The sequence below is a fragment of the Leucopleurus acutus genome, assembly GCF_964270905.1.
Source record: "Leucopleurus acutus genome assembly, chromosome: 19".
Classification (NCBI taxonomy): Eukaryota; Metazoa; Chordata; class Mammalia; order Artiodactyla; family Delphinidae; genus Leucopleurus; species Leucopleurus acutus.
Window position 1 is genome coordinate 48,351,905 of NC_139161.1, and position 20,844 is coordinate 48,372,748.

A 20,844-nucleotide genomic window follows, 5' to 3' on the forward strand; every position below is an offset into this window, starting at 1 on the left:
AGAGTGAGGGCAAACTTCACAGGTGGCAGTATCTGAACTAACTTGATAGATGAGAGTCTGATGGTCAGAGAGGAATCTCCTGGAGAGGGATCAGAGAGCAGAAGCTCAACATTACTGGGGCATCAAATATGGAGGTGGGTGAGAAGGAACGGTGGGGAATGACAATACAATATATTTTACTGAGCATTTACTATATACCAGGCACTGTGTTAATTATATTTAATCCTCAAAACCCTATGTGGTAGGTACTATTATTACCCCCATCTTATAGATGAGGAAACTGAAACTTAGAAAAGTAACCTGCTCAACATAAAGCTAGACCGGGCCCAGCACACAAAAGGCTTTTTCTATACACTATGCAATAGTTTTGGTGTTATCCACCATGCCACAGTTAAACAGAATACCAATACAAACTACTAGGTCACAAGGAAGTTCATGCAGAATACAAATGACTGAAAGAGATAAGTCCAGAGAGATTTCTATGGGCTGCATGGTTAAGAAGGCTTTATGCAGAAGCTGGAATTGAGCTGGGCTGCAGTGGAGGGAAGTTCACAGGAAGGATCAGAGAAAGGGCTGTGAGCAAAGGCTGTACAAAGTCAGTTATGACTCTGGCATCGTGAAAAGACTGTGGAACTTCTAATATCGTAGAAGACAGTACAGTCAGGAAAACAGGGAGCAATTAGGATGGAAGCGAAAGTCAAAGACAGATTTGGGAGACCCAAGGAGCCACTGAGGAGCTATACATTCTTTGAATGGTGAGTTTAGGATGAATCCAAGTGACTGTTACATGGAAGGCTGTTGGGATGGCCTATAAGCAAGGTGATGAAGGGTTGCCTAAGTAGGTTAATACATGGCTAGGCTGGAATAAAAGGCAGTCCTCTGGCAGTACAGTGAGTAGGAGCTTAGGCTGTGAAATCAGACTAATCTGGGTTCCAACCTGACTTTTTAGAGCCTCCAATTTCCTCATCTAGGAAGTGGGGATAATACCACGTATTCGACTTGTCAGGTTTAAATAAAATGACATAATGCGTGTGAAGCATTCATATCACAATTTGAAGCACTATATCCACTGCTTTAAATCTACTATACCTATTAACGTCCTGCTTGCAATGCTGCTCCTTAGTAGAAGTCCTACATCATTCCTTTTAACATTCAACAAATACTTACCAAGCACCAACTATGAGTCAGACACTGACAATTCCTCCTCCGTGAAGTCCTCTCACACTAGCCCAGCCTGAACCATTTCCTTTTCTGAACTCCCTAATTCCACACCATTCTGGTCCCTACCATTCATTTCATTACTTACTCATATATAAAATTTTGTATCAATACTTCACATGTTCTTCTCTCCCATAAAACTGATCATCATAAGGTACAGAAAATGGTATCTTATTTCTTCGGTATTATCACAATGAACATCACACTTAATAAGAAAAGTAATTAAGAGGAGGAGCCTTAGCTTTGGTTTTGTTCAAGAGCTCAGCTCCCTAACCATCACATCTGTTTTACAGCATAATATACAGTCTGGTAGAGTACTGGTTTTCTAACCATGTCTTAAAAGCAGAATCCTTTCAATAAATAAAATTAATACATAATACTGACAAAAGCAGATCAGCTCTGGTTAAAATGAGAGACAGTCCTGAAGTACGAGCCTTACATCTGCCCCCAACTGTCATCCCCTGGGCACCAACACGGAATCCCTCCTCTACCTAGAATTAGTTTGAGAACCTGTGGAATAGTAAGTGGAGCACTATCAGAGGACCCCCCACTCTGACACTAACAAGGTTACATAATTAATTTGACCCCTTCTCTCCATTTGTTCTCCAAAAAGCCCTCTAGTTATTACTCCCTAGACAGGAAAGACCCAGGCTCAAAGGAAATGTCTTGAACCCAGGGAGGTCATTTTTTAAAACCAGAGTTCCTGGGCAATGCTCAGACCAAGAGTGCACAATTTACTATGGCTACATTATTTTCTCTTTTTCTTTTAACAAGTGTCAAACTTCTGAAAGCAAAGCAAAGCAAACCTAAAATAATGCCTTGAGCAATTAGAGGAGAAGCTCGGACAAAGAGGCATTATAAGTGGCTTGTTAAAATTCTGTAAAGAACCGTCCTTACAATATGTTTCCTTATATTTGTCATCAGTCAAAAATGAATGTACAAAGTTCTATCAACACTAGGACTCGTCTTTTTGCTGTTAAAATAAATCCAGACAAGAGCAATGGGCTTAGTGTGGGCACCTGAATCAGAAGTGAATTGGAATTTTTCAGCATTCAGCACCAACAGAAACGAGTCAGTAGGCCCGAGATAAGTGAAAACAGAAGTTGCCATAGTAACTTGCACATTTACCCTAAAAAGGCGGGAGTGGGGGTGGGATGCGGAAGTAGGTCAATACTTCTGCTTAACTAGCTCTAGTCCTTGGCTTCCTCTCCTCACCTAAAGCAGCATATCCTCCTCCCTCCCCACCACCGGCAGGAGCAAGGGGAGGAAATGAGGTGACCATTTCAGAAAGCAAGGAGTGGCTCTCGAGAGGTCCAGGTAGAGGGAAGGTGAACCAAGAGGACAGTCCACTAAAAATGTCCCGAGTGCCTTGGGACTACCCCTGGGAAAGCAGATGCTGATCAAGGGCACCAGTGCTAAGAAACTGTTGCTGGGTTACCACAAATCAGAAATTGCCATTTCCCCTGCAGCAGTTTAAGTGTACCTAATGGAACACTTGGGAGTGCATTATTAACAACTTTGGGTTGGGGGTAGTGGTGGGGAGGGATGAGTACTCTGGAATGGGAGAAACCTGAAGCCCTTAGCAAGAGGCATCCTTTGATGGCTGAAACTATGAACAGGGCTCAAGGACGGCCTAAAAGACAGGGAGGGAGGGAGCAAATAAAGTAAGCTGATTTTGCTACACAGAAACATAGTACTCTTTGATACTCTGATCTGAAATAGCTACTAATCCAAGAGGGCAAGGGTGACGCTGGTCCCTGAGATGGCCTGAAGAGTGCCAGAGCTCATTATCAGCTCTTCTGCCTGTGGTACCAACAAGTGCAGAAAGCAGGTTAAACTGGAAGCATTTGGAAACAGGTGCAGTTCCATTTTCCTGCAGCTGTTAGTGTCTGCACAGGGATAAGCTAGGACATTACTAATGATTTTAACCATTTGGTGGCAAAGCCCTAGTGTTCTAGAAGACAACAGAAAGGATAATCCCTCAGGGAGGTCAAAAAAGCAGAACCAAAAAAAAAGCAGAACCATCTTTTTTAACCAGTGAGAATTTCAAACACAAACCTCTAGATACCCTACTGCATGGCACAGAGGCAAGTCTAGGCTTCCATCAGGCAGGCCAATCAGACTTGACTGGGAAACTTATTTCAATCCAGCAGCACACCTAGCTGCAGAGCACAGGAAGGAAAGGCTGTTTCAAATCTGAGCTCATGTATTCAGAAACATCTGCAAATCATCCCCTTGTACTTCTGCACATGTCTCTACTCCTCTGCCCTATGGGAGAAGGAAAGAGCCTCATAGACACAGCAACATTTAAGAGAGGCTCTGGAGACCAAGCGTGGCCAAGAGCTTGGGAGAGGAGCACCCAGAACAAGCCTGTGGTGTGGACAGGGGATTAGAGACAGCAAGGACCAGGTACTAGGCCTCCGTAAACACTGTGGGAAGAAGCAGCCCACGCTGAGCAACGTGTGCATGAACATTAAGGCGGACAGCTCCAGGCAACAGTAAGTCAATCATTCTTCCAAGGGAAATGTGAGAACAAACAGATGCTATTCTATTACCACCTCTTAGCACGGCCCAGAAAAATTGTTCGGTCTAACTAGTTCAGAACCGTTTTTCTTTTGCATATAGCAACACAGAGGGCAAAGAGAATTTTGTGGAACAAATCATATTTTAAAACGTTCTATTACGGAAGAACGTTCACGCTCAAGCACATGCAAAGTAGACAAAATAGGGTAATGAACTATCACCCAGCTTCAAAACTCATTAGTATTCCAGTGCTAACCTTAAAGCCGAGACAGAACCCTTCATTGGAATGATCTCTAAGTTTTACACACCAAAAGCCTGCAACCCCAAATGGTAATTTCTACATCCACCAGGAACCCCAGGAGATAGCTACTCTAGGAAAACAGCAGTGTTAATAGAAAATAAACAGACTTCAATTTCAGTGCTTGAGGAATATCTAACAAAATAATCATACCCACAAAGTTTTTGTACCTGAATTTTTTAATTCCTAAATGATGCATTTCCAACTCATTTATGTCTGCTGAGTAAGAATCAAAGAGGTGCACAAACTCACAGAGAAAGGTTCCACAGTCACCACAGTCAGGTTTCCAGGACTATGCCTGGTTTACAACCACTTTCCATTCTTTTTTTTTTTTTCTCCAGCTTCATTGAGGTACAAATGGCATATATCATTGTGTAAGTTTAAGGTGTACAACTGTGATGATTTGTTGCACAAATATTGTGAAATGACTACCAAATAAGGTTAGTTAACACCTCAATCACCTCACATAATTACTTCTTTTTTTGTGGTGAGAATGCAAGATCTATTCTGTTAGCAACTTTAAGGTATATAATACAGTATTGTTAACTATAGTCACCATGCCGTACATTAGATCCTAAGAACTTATTCATCTTACAACTGGAAGTATAACCTTTGACCAACATCTCCTCATTTCCCCATTGCAGCCCCTCCACTTTCCATTCTGACATAAGCATTTGGGGCAAACTTCAGGAAAACAGGACAGTACAGATTTAGTTCATTTATGACCTACTAAAACCCACCATGTGCTGGAATTCAGAGAAGCTAAAGGAAAGTCTCTACTTACTGGTACTGTTACATCATCATAAAAACTCCAAGCCAAAGCCCACCTCATTGTCCGACCTTGGCAGAATTCAGTGTAGGTGACTTTAGGAACCTGAAACCAGCAAACACAGCATCTCATCATTCTAGTAATTCTACTATGTTTCTGGCTCCTGCCTCATGTTAAATTATATGTTGGTCGTCCTTTTTATCAGTTAACAAACACTACCATCCCCAAACAGTTATGCACAGCTGCCTAATAATCAATGAATAAATTACCTCTCGACAAAGTTGTGGGCTTTCTTCCTGCCATAAAACACAAGAGAATTTATAGTTCTGGCCTGAAGGTCCAATATATGAAACACTCAAAACACAGCCCTTCAGAGAACCACTGGTAAAATGATTCAAGTGTTCTTTTGTTTTCTTTTGTTTAGGAAAGAGAGCCTCTAAGGCCTAGCTAGACACAGCTATGTAGTCTCCCTTTTGTCAACCAGATTTTAGGAAAGAAAACAGAACTACTTTCTAGCTGTTACAATTTTAACAAAGAAAAGGTGTTGTGGGGAAAATAGGATGAATAGAATGTCAGAAAGAAAACTGAAATCAGAAACTTGGTTCTACCACTGAACCCACATCTGACCCCCTTCTCTGAAAAGTCATCCTGCTCCTGCCTATTCACGCCCAAACACCATAAACTGGGAGGGGAGTTGGGGAAGTATGTATTTGTCACCTGCTTTTCAAAACAAAAGCAAGGGGCTGAACTTGTGTGGGTCACACCATAGTGGGGTGAAGATCGCACACCGGACTGGAAATTGTTCTGGTTTCAGCTGTTCGTTGATAACTAGACGTGTGAACTAGACGTGTGACCTGGAACAAGCCCCTTAGCTTCAGTTTCTGCAGTTATAATGGAGTCAGATGTGGGGTCAGTGGTAGGCAGACACCAGGTTTTTTGATGTCTGGTTTCTCTCTGACATTCTACTCATCCTGTTTTCTCCACCTTTTCTTATTGGTCAAAGGCGGCCTTATTTTAATAATTTATAAACAGTTCCCTTTAGCCCCAAAATTACAACATTAAAAAATAAACAAGCAAAAATAAAACAAACAAAAAACACATTTAGAGCTTCTAGATATAAAGGAAAGTTCTATCTATACTCCAAGTACCATCAAAAGTGGATAGTAAAAGACAGAATAGTAAAGACAAAGCCTTACCCCTTGTATTCGAAGTTCTTCCTTCAGAGGAGCCAGGCTGCATTTCTTTCCCAGCATACAGCTATACCACCTGTAGGGGGCGGGAAATCAGGCAAGTCAAACACTGTTTATGTGGTTACACATTTTTACATTAGCATTACTCAAGTGAAAAAGATAAGAGTAGCAAACAAATATTGAGTTAAGTTACAAGTGACAATAACAAGAATTGTATCAATAGCCCAAAGCAACTTAAACAAAAAGCCACTTAGCCACTCCAATGATTTTAGGGCTGTATGTATGTGGAAAGACAGTAAGAGAGAGAGGTCTCACCTGCAATGCTCAGAATGAAGATCATTTAGCTTTGGGACAGAAATTAGTTAATAAACAACAGAAAAAACATGCATACACACACCCCCCACCATATTAAGAGAAATTGTAAAATCTAGCATGAACCTGTATTTTGAGATGCACTCACTTGCAAATAACTTAAGAATATATATTGCATTAAAGTTTCAACAGAACATGAAATCAATTTCTTCTATAGCAAATACAAATCCAGAAGAGGGAGTATGAAGATGGAGTGAACTGGTTAAAAGGTAAAAGGACAGACTTTATTTCTTCTGATTATTCTAAAAAGTTTGCAAAGTATAAAATTTATACAGGACTTCTGCTTCAGCATATGAAGGATTAACTAGTAAGGAAATTGCCCTTCCACCATAAACTAGGAAACTGGACAAAATATATGAAACAATTTTTCAGACACTGGACAACTGCAGTGAAGACCTACGATCTCAGAGAGAAAAACAAGGTGAGCCCTATAACTGCCAGAGCTTACTGCCTAAAGGAAATCCCCAAGCTGCAAAGCAGGGAAAGGAAACTAAAACAGAACCCAATAATCTTGCTGAATTGATGAGACAGAGACTGGAGTTCAGAGAGGCTGAGGCAGTAAGAACCTGAAGAGCAAAATATAAGAGGAAGGAGCTGCATACGGAGAGAATTCTGGGCATCTGCAGAGGAGGTCACTGGAATATTCTGCAGAATGATCTACATGTGTGGGGTGGAGGCTAGGGAAAGAACTCTCAGAAAGCAGTAAGCTGAACAATTCCTGGATTTCAGACATCTGGGACTAGTTTGTGGATCTACTAGCCAGAGCAGAAAGACCCTGTTAATAAAAGGGGCATCTAGTAGAGTCCTGGAAAGGATACTGCTTTGTAATGGGGCTACAGCCTATTCTATATCTACCCTAATAAAGCTTAAAAGCAAGATTTGAAAGGATCCAACTGATCACAAGTAACTGAAGTAAGCATCAAAACAAAGTTTAACACCCTTTAAAAGAATAGAATGAAACGCAGCACCCCCAAACATAAGATATGCAATGTCCAGCATCCAGTCAAAAACTACCAGACATTGAAAGAAGCAGAAGGGCTTCCCTGGTGGCACAGTGGTGAAGAATCCACCTGCCAATGCAGGGGACACGGATTCGAGCCCTGGTCTGGGAAGATCCCATGTGCCGCAGAGCAACTAAGCCCATGTGCCACAACTACTGAAGCCCGTGAGCCTAGAGCCCATGGTCTGCAACAAGAGAAGCCACCACAATGAGAAGCCCACGCACCGCAATGAGAAGCCTACGCACCGCAATGAAAAGAAGCTCCTGCTCGCCACAACTAGAGAAAGCCCGCGCGTAGCAACAAGGACCCAATGCAGCCAAAAATAATAAATACATAAAATAAAAAATAAAATAGCAGGAAAATGACTCACAACCAGGATTTAAAAATCAATCATTAGAAACAGACCAAGAAATAAGAGAGATGATGGAATTAGGAGATGAGGACATCAAAACAGCTATTAGAAATATGCTCCATAACAAAACATGGACATGATGAAGAGCAAGAGGGAAGATATAAAAACTAACCAAATGTAACTTCTAGACATGAAAATTATAATATCTAAAATAAAAAATTCACAGATGGGATTAACAGCATTAGACTCTGCAAAAGAAAAGATGTGTGAACTTGAAGACACAGCAAAACAACTACCTGAAATAAAGCACACAGGGGGGAAAAAAAAAAAGAAAAAGACCAAAAAAATAAAACGCAGCACCAGTGACCAATGGGACAATATCAAGCAGTACACATAACTGGGGTTTCAGAAAAGGGGCAAAAGGAGGACAAAAATATTTGAAAGAAAAGGTCAAAAATTTTCCAAAACTGATAAAAACTATAAACACATATACAAGAAGTTCAATGAACTCCACACAGAAGAAACATAAAGAAAACCATACTATATATTTAAAACAGATAGCCAACAAGGACCTACTGTATAGCACAAGGGAACTCTGCTCAATACTCTGCAATAACCTAAATGGGAAAAGAGTTTGAAAAAGAATAGATATATGTATAACTGAATCACGTTGCTGTACACCTGAAACTAACACAACATTGTTAATCAACTCTACTCCAATATAAAATAAAAATTAAAACAAAAAACATACTAAGGCACCTTATAATCAAATTACAGAAAATTAGAGATAAAAAGAAAATCTTAAAAGCAGGGAGAGGGTAGAGACACTTTTTGTTCAAAAGAATAAAGATAAATATTTAATATCAGACTTCTCATCAGAAATAATGCAAGCCAGTGCTTCTCTGGTGGCACAGTGGTTAAGAGTCCGCCTGCCAATGCAGGGGGCCCAGATTCAATCCCTGTTCAGGGAACTAGATCCCACATGCATGCTGCAACTAAGGAGCCCAAGTGCCGCAACTAAAGAGCCGGTGAGCCGCAACTAAGGAGCCCGCCTGCCTCAACTAAGACCCAGCTCAACCAAATAAATAAATATATTTTTAAAAAATGTTGATTTAAAAAAAAAGGAAAACAACCAGAACACAATACCCAGGAACTGTGGGACAACTACAAAAGGTATAAAATATGTATAATGGAAATCTAGAAGGAAAAGAAAGAGAAAAGAACAGAAGAATCTGAAACAATGACTGAGAATTTCCCCCAAATTAATGTCAGACACAAACCACAGATCCAGGAAGCTAAGAGAACACTGAGCAGAAAAAATGCCCAGAAAACTACACCTAGGCGTGTGATTTTTAAAACACAGAAAATCAAAAAGATAAAAAATCCTCAAAGAAGCTAGAAAAAGATACACCTTACCTATTGATAAGAATTACATCCAACTTGTCTTAAGAAACCAAGCAAGCAAGAAGAGAGTGGAGTGAAATACTTATCTCAGACAGGGCTGACTTCAAACCAAGGCAAGTTATCAGGAATAATTACACAATGCTAAAGATGACAATCTTTCAAGAAGACTTAACAATCCTTAACGTGTTTGTACCTAACAACAGAGCATCAAACTACATGAGGCAAAAACTGATAGAGCTGCTGGAGAAATGGATGAATCCTCTACTAGAGATAGAAACTTCAACAACCCTCTATCAGAATGGACAGATCCAGCTGGCAGAAAATCAGTAAAGACATAGTTGAACTCACAGCACCATCAATCAACTGGCTCTAATTGACATCTATTAACTATTCATCCAACAACAGCAGAATACACATTCTTCTCAAGCTCACATGGAATATTCACCAAGACAGACCGTGTTCTGGGCCGTAAAATACATCTTAACAAATTTTAAAGAATAAAAGTCATACAACATCTGCTCTTACACCATAGGGAATTAAACTTGAAATCAGTAACAGAAAGAGAGCTGGAAAATCCCCAAATACTTGGATATTAAACAATACATTTCTAAATAACACATGGGTCAAAGAAGAAATCTCAAGAGAAATTAAGCAATATTTAAAAATATATATTTATTTATTTTTGGCTGCATTGGGTCTTCGTTGCTGCGTGCGGGCTTTTCGCTAGTTGTGGCGAGTGGGGGCTACTCTTTGTTGAGGTGCGCGGGCTTCTCATTGCGGTGGCTTCTCTTGCTGCAGAGCACGGGCTCTAGGCGTGTGGGCTTCAGTAGCTGTGGCACCCAAGCTCAGCAGTTGTGGCTCGTGGGCTCTAGAGCACAGGCTCAGTAGTTGTGGCACGTGGGTTTAGTTGCTCCACGGCATGTGGGATCTTCCCAGGCCAGGGCTTGAACCCGTGTCCCCTGCATTGGCAGGCGGATTCTTTTTTTTTTTTTTAACATCTTTATTGGAGTATAATTGCTTTACAATGGTGTGTTAGTTTCTGCTTTATAACAAAGTGAATCAGTTATACATATACATATGTTCCCATATCTCTTCCCTCTTGCGTCTCCCTCCCTCCCACCTTCCCTATCCCACCCCTCTAGGTGGTCACAAAGCACTGAGCTGATCTCCCTGTGCTATGTGGCTGCTTCCCACTAGCTATGTATTTTACGTTTGGTAGTGTATGTATGTCCATGCCACTCTCTCACTTTGTCACAGCTTACCCTTCCCCCTCCCCATATCCTCAAGTCCATTCTCTAGTAGGTCTGTGTCTTTATTCCCATCTTGCCCCTAGGTTCTTCATGACCTTTTTTTTTTTTTTTCTTAGATTTCATATATATGTGTTAGCATACGGTATTTCTTTTCCTCTTTCTGACTTACTTCACTCTGTATGACAGATTCTAGGTCCATCCACCTCATTACAAATAACTCATTTCGTTTCTTTTTATGGCTGAGTAACATTCCATTGTATATATGTGCCACATCTTCTTTACCCATTCACCTGCTGATGGACACTTAGGTTGCTTCCATGTCCTGGATACTGTAAATAGAGCTGCAATGAACACTGGGGTACATGACTCTTTTTTTTTTTTTTTGCAGTACTTGGGCCTCTCACTGCTGTGGCCTCTCCCGTTGCAGAGCACAGGCTCCGGACGCGCAAGCTCAGTGGCCATGGCTCACGGACCCAGCCACTCCGCGGCATGTGGGATCCTCCCGGACCAGGGCACGAACCCACGTCCCCTGCATCGGCAGGCAGACTCTCAACCACTGCACCAGCAGGGAAGCCCAAGGGAACTTTTTTTTTTTTTTTTGCGGTACACGAGCCTCCCACCGTCGCGGCCTCTCCCGTTGTGGGGCACAGGCTCCGGATGCGCGGGCCCAGCCGCTCTGCAGCATGCGGGATCCCCCCAGACCGGGGCACGAACCCGCGTCCGCTAGCATTGGCAGGCGGACCCTCAACCACTGCGCCACCAAGGGAACTTTTTTAGTGATGGAAATGTTCTATATCTTGATTGTGGCGGTGGTAATGTACACATTTGTCAAAATGCATCAAATCATACACTTAAATTGGAGAATGTAACTGTATGCAAGTTATATACCTCAATAGAACTGATTTAAATATATAAATTTCTAAATAATGATATACCTTATATCTTCAAATATACATAAAGAATAGTTAACAATAATGTTTTGCATATTTCTTGCTTTATAACATAGCTTAGTTATACTAGCAATACATAATCTGTATCCTGCTTTTTTCACCAAGCATCATAATTACTCCTGTCATTTGAAATTCATCTAACTGCATATTAGTTTTAAAGAGAAATTTCAGATTAAGGGGCTATACATTCAATATGTATTTGTCTGTATGCAAAATAGCTACTATGAAGGTGAATTTTTTTTTTTTTTTTTTGCAGTACGCGGGCCCCTCACTGCCACGGCCCCTCCCTTTGCGGAGCACAGGCTCCGGACATGCAGGCTTAGCGGCCATGGCTCACAGGCCCAGCCGCTCCGCAGCATGTGGGATCCTCCCGGACCGGGGCACGAACCCATGTCCCCTGCATCGGCAGGCGGACTCTCAACCACTGCACCACCAGGGAAGCCCCTGAAGGTGAATTTTAAAGTGACAAAAACTGTAAGTGAATTTAAGAGCCTCTAAAATCACATGCTAAGTTAAAACTACAAAAATTTTCCGTTTTTATAAGTTGCACTGGCAATTTTATATGGTTCAACCTAATACATTAAATAATACAGATGAAAATCTTATTAATTATAAAAGTATGACAAATACTATTATACTGCTTTAGAAGTAGTGTGCATTAACCAATATTTTATTTGTTTTTATTGTTTGTGGGTTCAACAACGGATGAGAATCCTTATTTTTGTTTAATCAATCCTTTTTCTGATTTGAAATAAATAATTGTCCTACCTAAATTACTTTAAACAAACCTGGGTAAATTTACTCAGAGCATAATCTATTTCATTTGGCGGCTTTACAAGGTTTGGAAGAAAAAGAATATGCTCCCTTTAAGAAGGCAGTGGAGAAATCATTAACCAGGAATTAAAAGCCTTTGGTATGTTAGGAACAAGATGAAGGATAAGAAATTAAGAGCAATTAGTGCTCACAAAGTAACAGTATAAAATAGGTTAATTAACACCTTTCTTTTAAAATTAGCATTCCTGAACAGATTTTTTTTTAATTTTTTTCATTGAAATATAGTTGATTTACAATGTGTTAATTTCTGCTGTACAGCAAAGTGACTCAGTTATACACATACAGACATTCTTTTTTATATTCTTTTCCATTATGGTTTATCCCAGGATACTGAATATAGTTCCCTGTACTATACAGTAGGACCTTGTTGTTTATCCATTCTATATGTAATAGTTTTCACCTACTAACTTCAAACTCCCACTTCATCCCTCCATCATCCCCTCTCCCCCTTGGCAACCAAAAGTCTGTTCTCTATGTCAGTGAGTCTGTTTCTGTTTCGTAGATAGGTTCATTTGTGCCATATTTTAGATTCCACATATAAGTGATACCATATGGTATTTGTCTTTCTCTCTCTGACTTCACTTAGTATGATAATCTGCAGTTGCATCCATGTCCTGAACAGATTAGATCAGAGTCACCAGAAGCCAAGAAAAGGCCCGGAACAGAGACAAAAGAAAGATGCTACAAATTTCCTCAGGAAATGAAGGGAAGCAAATATTTAAATAACACAGGCTTGTAATATGTCATTGGTACTTAACATGGGCTTGGCAGAGTTCATTTCTTTTAACTCTTACTGTAAGCTAAATAGTATATCGTGAATCTTTTCTGTTTTTTTTTCTTTTTTTTTTTTTTTGGCCACACGGCTTGCAGGATCATAGTTCCCCAACCAGGGATTGAACCCACGCCCTTGATGGTGAAAGCGCAGAGTCCTAACCACTGGACCACCAGGGAATTCCTTATCTTTTAAGATTGAATCTCATCAATATATCAACTGTTTTCTGCAAGTTATATTTCTTATAGAGAAAGCAGAAGTATTTGCGTGTATTAAAAACTGTTTTAGCTTCACTTTAAAAAAAAAATGCCTACTGAGGGACTTCCCTCGTGGTCCAGTGGTAAAGAATCCACCTTCCAATGCAGGGGACACAGATTCAATCCCTGGTCAGGGAACTAAGATCCCACATGCCACGGGGCAACTAAGCCCGTGCGCCACAACTACTGAGCTCGCACGCCTCAACTAGAGCCCACGTGCCGCAAACTACAGAGCCCACTCGCCCTGGAGCCCGCGCACCACAACTAGATAAAAGCCCACGCACCACAACGAAAGATCCCGCAGGCCTCAACGAAGATCCTGTGTGCCGCAGGCAACTAAGACCTGACGCAGCCAGAAAAAAAAAAAAACCTACCCATTAGATCCTAGCTACTCTCAACAGGCATCTTGTGACAACTAATCAAAACGCATGTAGGAAAAAAAAATGAAAAGGAAGATCAGTTACCCAAGAGATTTTGAACCCATTATACTATTTTAATGATGAAAGTAGCACTCCACTCATTACAGCATTTAGTAATTCCTTAGAGACAGCAGGTTTCAAGAAAAATTATTTTGAAATTATTTCAAACGTATAGAAATTGCAAGGTTAGTACAAATGATTCCAGTACACTCTTCACCCAGATTCCCTGTACTTTGCCCCATTTGCTTGCTCTGTTTTTTTCTAAACCATTTGAGAGTTAGCTACAGACATCATCATGTCCCTAATGTTAAATATTTTGACATGTACATTTTTAAAAACAAGGACAAAAAAATAAAAAATAAAAACAAGGACATTCTCTTTTATAACCACAGAACAATGATCAAATTGAGAAAACTGAACACTCATATGATACTATTATCTGGAATACAGTCCATACTCAAATTTCACCAATTATCCCAATAACGTCCTTCATGTCAATTTTCTCCCCTGATGCAAGATCCAGTCTAGGATCATGCATTTCATTTACGTGTCAAGTCTCTTTAGTCTCTTTCAATCTGGAACAGTTCTGTGGCCGTTTTTTACTTTCACGACCTTAATATTTTTGAAAAAATGTCTTACAAAACCCCTCAAGTTGGTTTCTCTGAAATTTCCTCATAGATTCAGGTAAAACATTTTGGGCATGAAGAGCACAGAGGTGCTACGTGTCCTTCTAGGTGACCCCTGACCCCCATCAGGAGGTGATCACCTGGTCAAGGTGGTATCCCTCAGTCTCTCCACTATAAAGTTACCATATATCCCTTTGTAACTGAAATACTTTGTAACTGGGGAAATACTTTGAAACTATGAAAATATCTTGTTCCTCTTCAACTTTCCATTGTTGATTCCTCCATGAATCAATTATTACTATAATGATTGCAAAATAGTCATTTTTCTAATTTTATTATTCCTTCTACATTTATTAGCTGGCATTCTAGAGGAGCTTTTCCTCTATCCCCTTTGTATTTTATTTGCTTACTTTATTCAGTGGGTTATAATCCATTATTGTCATTATTCATTCTGAGCTTATATTGACCTATATTGTTCTTTTAACAATGTGGGAGATGGCTCCTATGTTCTTTTAACATTTAATACCATAAAAGGTATTATCCCAACCTTACAGACAAGGAAAATGAAGTGGCTTACCCTTTTATAAAGGTAAGTCAAAGTTTGTTGTAGAACTGGACAGTCTTTCAGCTGGAAAGTTAACTAAAAGCTCAGTTATAAAATTTACAATTGTTCCTTTTTGGTTTTTTTAAATTTTATTTTTGGCTATGTTGGGTCTTTGTTGCCGCACACGGGCTTTCTCTAGTTGCAGTGAGCGGGGGCTACTCTTCATTGCTGTGCCCAGGCTTGCAGAGCACAGGCTCTAGGCATACAGGCTTCAGTATTTGTGGCTCGCAGGCTCTAGAGCGCAGGCTCGGTGGTTGTGGTGCACGGGCTTAGTTACTCCGCGGCATGTGGGATCCTCCTAGACCAGGGCTCGAACCAGTGTCCCCTGCATTAGCAGGCAGATTCTTAACCACTGTGCCACCAGGGAAGCCCTACAATTGTTCCTTGCAACCATCACTTACAGCACCCCATAACTATGCTAGCACCTAGTTTTAAGAAAAAAACAGAAAAGGAGGGGGACTTTGCATTAAAGTAAAATAACAGAGTACTCTTAACATTTCCTTTCAACACAGTAGACCATAGCATTTAAATCTACTGGATTCCTAAAATGGTCAAGAGTTTAAAAGATCCTATTTACTATTCATTATTATTTTTAATTACATCAAATACATATTCATTCAATTCTATGACTACCCTATGAGGTATGAGGAAGCTATGATTATCTCACTTTACCAATGAGGAAAATTTAAAAGATAAGTCAAAGAGGGACTTCCCTGGCAGTCCATTGGTTAAGACTTCACCTTCCAATGCAGTGGGTGTGGGTTCGATCCCCTGGTCGGGGAGCTAAGATCCCACATGCCTCCTGGCCAGAAAACCAAAACATAAAACAGAAGCGATATTGAAATAAATTCAATAAAGACTTTAAAAATGGTCCACATCAAAAAAAAAAAAGTCAAAGAATCACATTTCAAAAGGCCTAGATTGTTTAATTTATTATCCATCACCAGATATGTGGATTTTACCCAGAACCAAGAAGTCTCCACCATCTGGCAGGGGGTAAGGAATGGAAAGGAAAAAGCAAAAACAGGGAGTAAAACCAGTATTAAGTTGGAACTTGGTAAATCTGGTTCCTGGAAAAATCACAGAATCACTGCCATAAAGGGCATCAGCTATAGACCTAATAACCAATGACAAGTGTAAAATCCAGGCCATAAGGGGTTTGATAAAGTCTGCTAATGTATTTAGAAGGTTAGGTGAGTGAGTCTCTAAAAAAAGAAAATGCTATTAGGACAAGCACTTGTAAATCTTCATCAACAGTAGAAAGGCCATCTAATAATGTCATATGTCAATTATACCTCAACAATAAAGAAAAGAAAAAAGAAAAGAAAAGGAGTAGAAAAGAAAAGGCTGTGTACTTAGAAGTCTAACTGCAGTCTGGGCTACAGAGGCTACACAGAATGGTGGAAAGAGCACTGGACCAGAATTAGGAGATCTGGGTCCCAAATTTCTAATCTGTACAACTAAGAGGTTGGATAACTTTCTCTCTCAAGGGCCTCCCAGCTGCAAAATTCCTTAAGATACAAAACTGCACTTGCTGCTGAGCGTGACTTACGCAAGGCATGAATCATAACGGGGAGGTGAGGCATCTGGAGTGCCATCACTAAGATCAGTCCAACAAATTTAACTTATTTCACTCCATAATGTTACAAATTTGGCTTAATTTCTGCATTTCTTCAGGAACAAGAAGGGGGATAAGAAGCAGATGGTGGGGTTTAAATACTTGTTTTCAATCCCTTATTTTTCATAGCTTCAAAATATGCAGTTTCCACAGCATTTTAAAATTTGAGAGTTGCATAGTGGTATAAACATTATGTCAACTACAAAAATATGCAGGACATGAACTGGTAACATATACAAATGAAAGTCACCAAAGTATAACATGAAATTGTAAACAATATTTGTGAGCAAAACTCTTTCAAAAAACATTGCTCTATTTTCTCTTCAATGAAAATCACTTCATTCTTCCTTTCTTCCTTTTATCTTCCCTCTCAACCTGCCTGAGTCCTAACAGAGCAGACAAGACTGCTGAACCCTTTCTTTGTATGAATCGTAACTGGGTAACTTTTCCTATACGTGACACCAACCTTGAAATGGTTGACTCTTCAGAGACATGATGGGCTCTAGCAATTTACCCTTCCCAGCAAACGTTCACCTTTCACTCAATTTGTGGGCTGCCATAGAGCCAGCTACAGGCGTACTTGGAACGTATTGACCAATTTCTTCTCTCTTAGAATGGTGTTCATTTAAAACATATTTTTTGTAGTTCAAATGGAACTTTGGCAATAATAGAAACTTACTGATTAATAGGCTCCTAAAAACAACCTTCCCCATTTTGTTGAACGACTCCAGTTCCCTCAAAAGCTGACAGATACTGAAATGGCCACATGGCCCTGGTTACCTACTGTCATGAGTCTCAGTGCTCTGTTGCTTTAAGTTTACTTTACTTACTCAGACTCTTCTCAATGCTCAGTATAACTTAAGGCTCTTTCTTCCTCACACCCTAATGTGTGTTTTTTTTTAATTGGGGTATAGTTGCTTTACAATGTTGTGTTAGTTTCTGCTGTACAGTGGAGTGAATCAGCTATATGTATACATATGTCCCCTCTTTTTTGGATTTCCTTCCCATTTAGGTCACCTCAGAGCATTAAGTAAAGTTCCCTGTGCTATACAGCAGGTTCTCATTAGTTATCTATTTTATACATATTAGTGTATATGTGTCGATCCTAATCTCCTAATTCACTCCACCCCTCTCTTCCCCCCTTGGTGTCCATACATTTGTTCTCTATGTCTGTGTCTCTATTTCTGCCTTGCAAACAGGTTCATCTGCACCATTTTTCGTTGAAGAAATCAATTTAAGGCAAAAATTTATTAACCTTTGGCTTTAATATTGTGTAAATTTTCTGAGGCAGATCATCCAAGAATCCAGTTGCTTTCCATATTTAAATAAACTCACATTTAACAAATCAGGATATTTGCTGATTTTGGAACTGGCCTACTAAAATAAGCGGCTTTAAACACGTATAAATCCAAAAGGGGGGGAAAAAAAGGCTTCCCTACTTAGCAATTCCAGTTCTGGGTATTCACCCAGAATAATTCGAAGCAGGGTCTTAAGAAATATTTGTACATCCATGTTCCTAGCCACGTTATCCACAATAGCCAAAACGTGGAAGTAACCCAAGTGTCCACCAACAGATAAACGGATAAACAAAATGTAGTATATACATACAATGTAATATTAATATTATTCAGCCCTAGAAAGGAAGGAAATTCTGAAACATGCTATAACGTGGATGAATACTGAGGACTTGACGCTAAGGGAAAGAAGCCAGTCATAAAGGGACAAATATGATTCCATTTACATAAGGTACCTCAAACAGTCAAATTCACAGAGATGGAAAGAAGAATGGTGGTTGCCAGGGGTTATGGGAAGAGAGGGAATGGGGACTAGTTGTTTAATGGGTACAGAGTTTTAGTTTTACAAGAAGAAAGAGTTCTGGAGGTTAGCTGCACAACAATATGAATGTACTTAATGCTACTGAACTGTACACTTTAAAAATGGTTAAGATGGTAAATTTTATGTTATGCATATTTTACCACAATTTTTAAAAATTCTTCTCTATGTCACAAAGCTAAATCCTAGGGTTGAAAGCCCTTTTAGTCTGAACTACCACATTATCCATCATTTTACCGACACTCGGCAGGGTGAGAAGTCAAGCGAGACAAATAGCTCTTTCTGAGTACCTTATGCTGCTTAATGACAGGTGTGTTGTCCGAAATAATTAGCTTTTAAAAAGGAATAGCCTTAACTCTCCTCTGGAGCTGGTTAGTGACTTCAGTTTCCCTTCATTAAGTTCTTGACAGCTCAATGTCCTCACATCTGTCATCGTTTGAGAGACTGATTCCAAGAACACAAATTGCTTCAAGGACTAGGCAACAAATTTATTCTGGTTCATGGGGCAGATCTGAACCCATCTGTTTTCTAATCAAAAGCCATATTTGAATCAGTTTTGTTCCATCACAGGACCATACTAATGGGAGCAACACAATAATATGGTATTTTCCTCCTTTCTATCCATGCACTGTAGATGATTACAGGAAACACAAATCAATTAAAGGCATGAGAGCATCCTCAGAAACAAGGTCTTTGCAGACCATAGGACCTTCTACCTTTTCAGGTTTTATCTGTTTATTCTTCAGACCACAGTGATTTTGTTTCCTCTCATTGACATGGTTTCTTCCTGAATTACATAGTCGATAATATTCTTATTACCAACTTACCTTAATCTTTTTTGAAGCTGTAAACTGTCATGGATGATCCTTTTAACAAACTCTAATTCGCCTCCTTCTGCCATGATCTCTGTGATCCCTCCTGTATTTACTGAGCTAGGTGGGGGTCTTCGAGGGTTTCGAGAGTTTACTCCCTGAACAACACAACAACAACAAACCCTGGTGAAAAACCTTTACACCTTAAGGCCAGCTCTTTGACTGTAACCTAGTTTTACACAAGAATGCTTAGACATAATTTCCGTTTCCAGGTATCATGCTAGATTTGGGATTTAAAAATCGTATAATCTTGGCATTTGAAACAATGGCAATCATGCAAATACTCCCTCCCAGGGTCTTTACCTTCCATCTTTGTGATTAAACATACTAACATTTTACCTTTTTTTTTTTTTTTTTTTTTTGCGGTACGCGGGCCTCTCCCTGCTGTGGCCTCTCCCGTTGCGGAGCGCAGGCTCAGCGGCCATGGCTCAAGGGCCCAGCCGCTCCGCGGCATGTGGGATCTTCCCGGACCGGGGCACGAACCCGTGTCCCCCACATTGGCAGGCGAACTCTCAACCACTGTGCCACCAGGGAAGCCCCATTTTACCTTTTTATCTAGCCAATTCTGTCACTTTTTCTTTATGTTTTCTCTCTTGGTATCATACACTGAAAATATTCCAACCAAAGATTATATAAATATTTTTTTGTTTTCTTCTAGTATTTTATGGTGTCACTTTTTTTTTTTTTTGCAGTACGCGGGCCTCTCACTGTTGTGGCCTCTGCCATTGCGGAGCACAGGCTCTGGACACGCAGGCTCAGTGGCCATGGCTCACAGGCCTAGCCACTCCACGGCATGTGGGATCCTCCCGGACCGGGGCATGAACCCGCGTCCCCTGCATCAGCAGGCGGACTCTCAACCACTGTGCCACCAGGGAAGCCCATGTATCTCAACATTTTTTAAAAGAAATGTACACCAGGATGTGGCTATTTTATCAATAGTTCTCAAATTTATCTGCACTGAAGGCTAAAATTTAGATTTCTTAAATCCTGCTTCACTTCATGTTCCAATCTAGAATGTTGGTATTGCTAATAAATTTCTGTCCACTTCCCCTCCCTGCCCGCAACCAAATTTAATCCATCTGGAATTTATTTTGTTATGAGGTATGTAAATGGTACTTAAGAGTATCTGAGTGATTCTAAAAACAATTTATTCTCTCAAAGTTTTAAGCATATACACCCCCTCGTTTCCTTCTGATTAATATTATTCACTTTCTATTAATTCTTCTCTAGATGAAGGAAAACTTAGGTTAAATCAATAATATTTTATTGATTTTTAATAGGTTAGTTTTCTTAGCCAATGCATCTCTTTCCATATTCATAAGCAAATATATTTTATTTCATGAAATGAATATATACATTTCAAGTTGGAAAGACTAAATAAGACATTTGTTTGCTATCAAATGACAGCTGGCAGTAAAAACAGTGACCCTCTCCTTAAGCCATTAAGCCCAATGCAGTAGAGTAGACTGTAACCTAAGTTGGTCCAATCAGAAGAAATCCAAATGTTAAATGGTTTGGGGAAGAAAAGAGCTCTCTTCTCACCCTCTCCCACTCCCCAAATATTACTCTGCCACAAGTAAACCAGCCTGAGAACAAAAACAACCAAGGGCCCGATAAGAGCCAAGGGGAACCTGAAAAAACAGAGTCTCAGCCTTGATATTATTATGAACTCCTCGATCAAA

The 20,844-nt window shown here is 40.0% G+C and overlaps 1 protein-coding gene across 2 annotated transcripts in view; it reads right to left on the bottom strand.

The window, feature by feature from the left end:
• The window catches only part of METTL16 (methyltransferase 16, RNA N6-adenosine), a 59,443-nt gene that overhangs the window by 13,209 nt on the left and 25,390 nt on the right, over nt 1-20,844 (bottom strand). The window contains exons 6-9 of one of the 2 annotated variants that reach the window (XM_082859931.1): nt 19,118-19,260; nt 6,005-6,074; nt 4,824-4,913; nt 30-79 (exon numbers count right to left, since the gene is read on the bottom strand). In XM_082859931.1, coding sequence (XP_082716057.1) covers nt 65-79; nt 4,824-4,913; nt 6,005-6,074; nt 19,118-19,260 — 318 coding nt within the window. In that variant the 3' untranslated portion in view covers nt 30-64. Of the gene's footprint in view, nt 1-29; nt 80-4,823; nt 4,914-6,004; nt 6,075-19,117; nt 19,261-20,844 lie in introns of those variants that run through there. The other variant, XM_082859930.1, reaches the window with a different exon arrangement.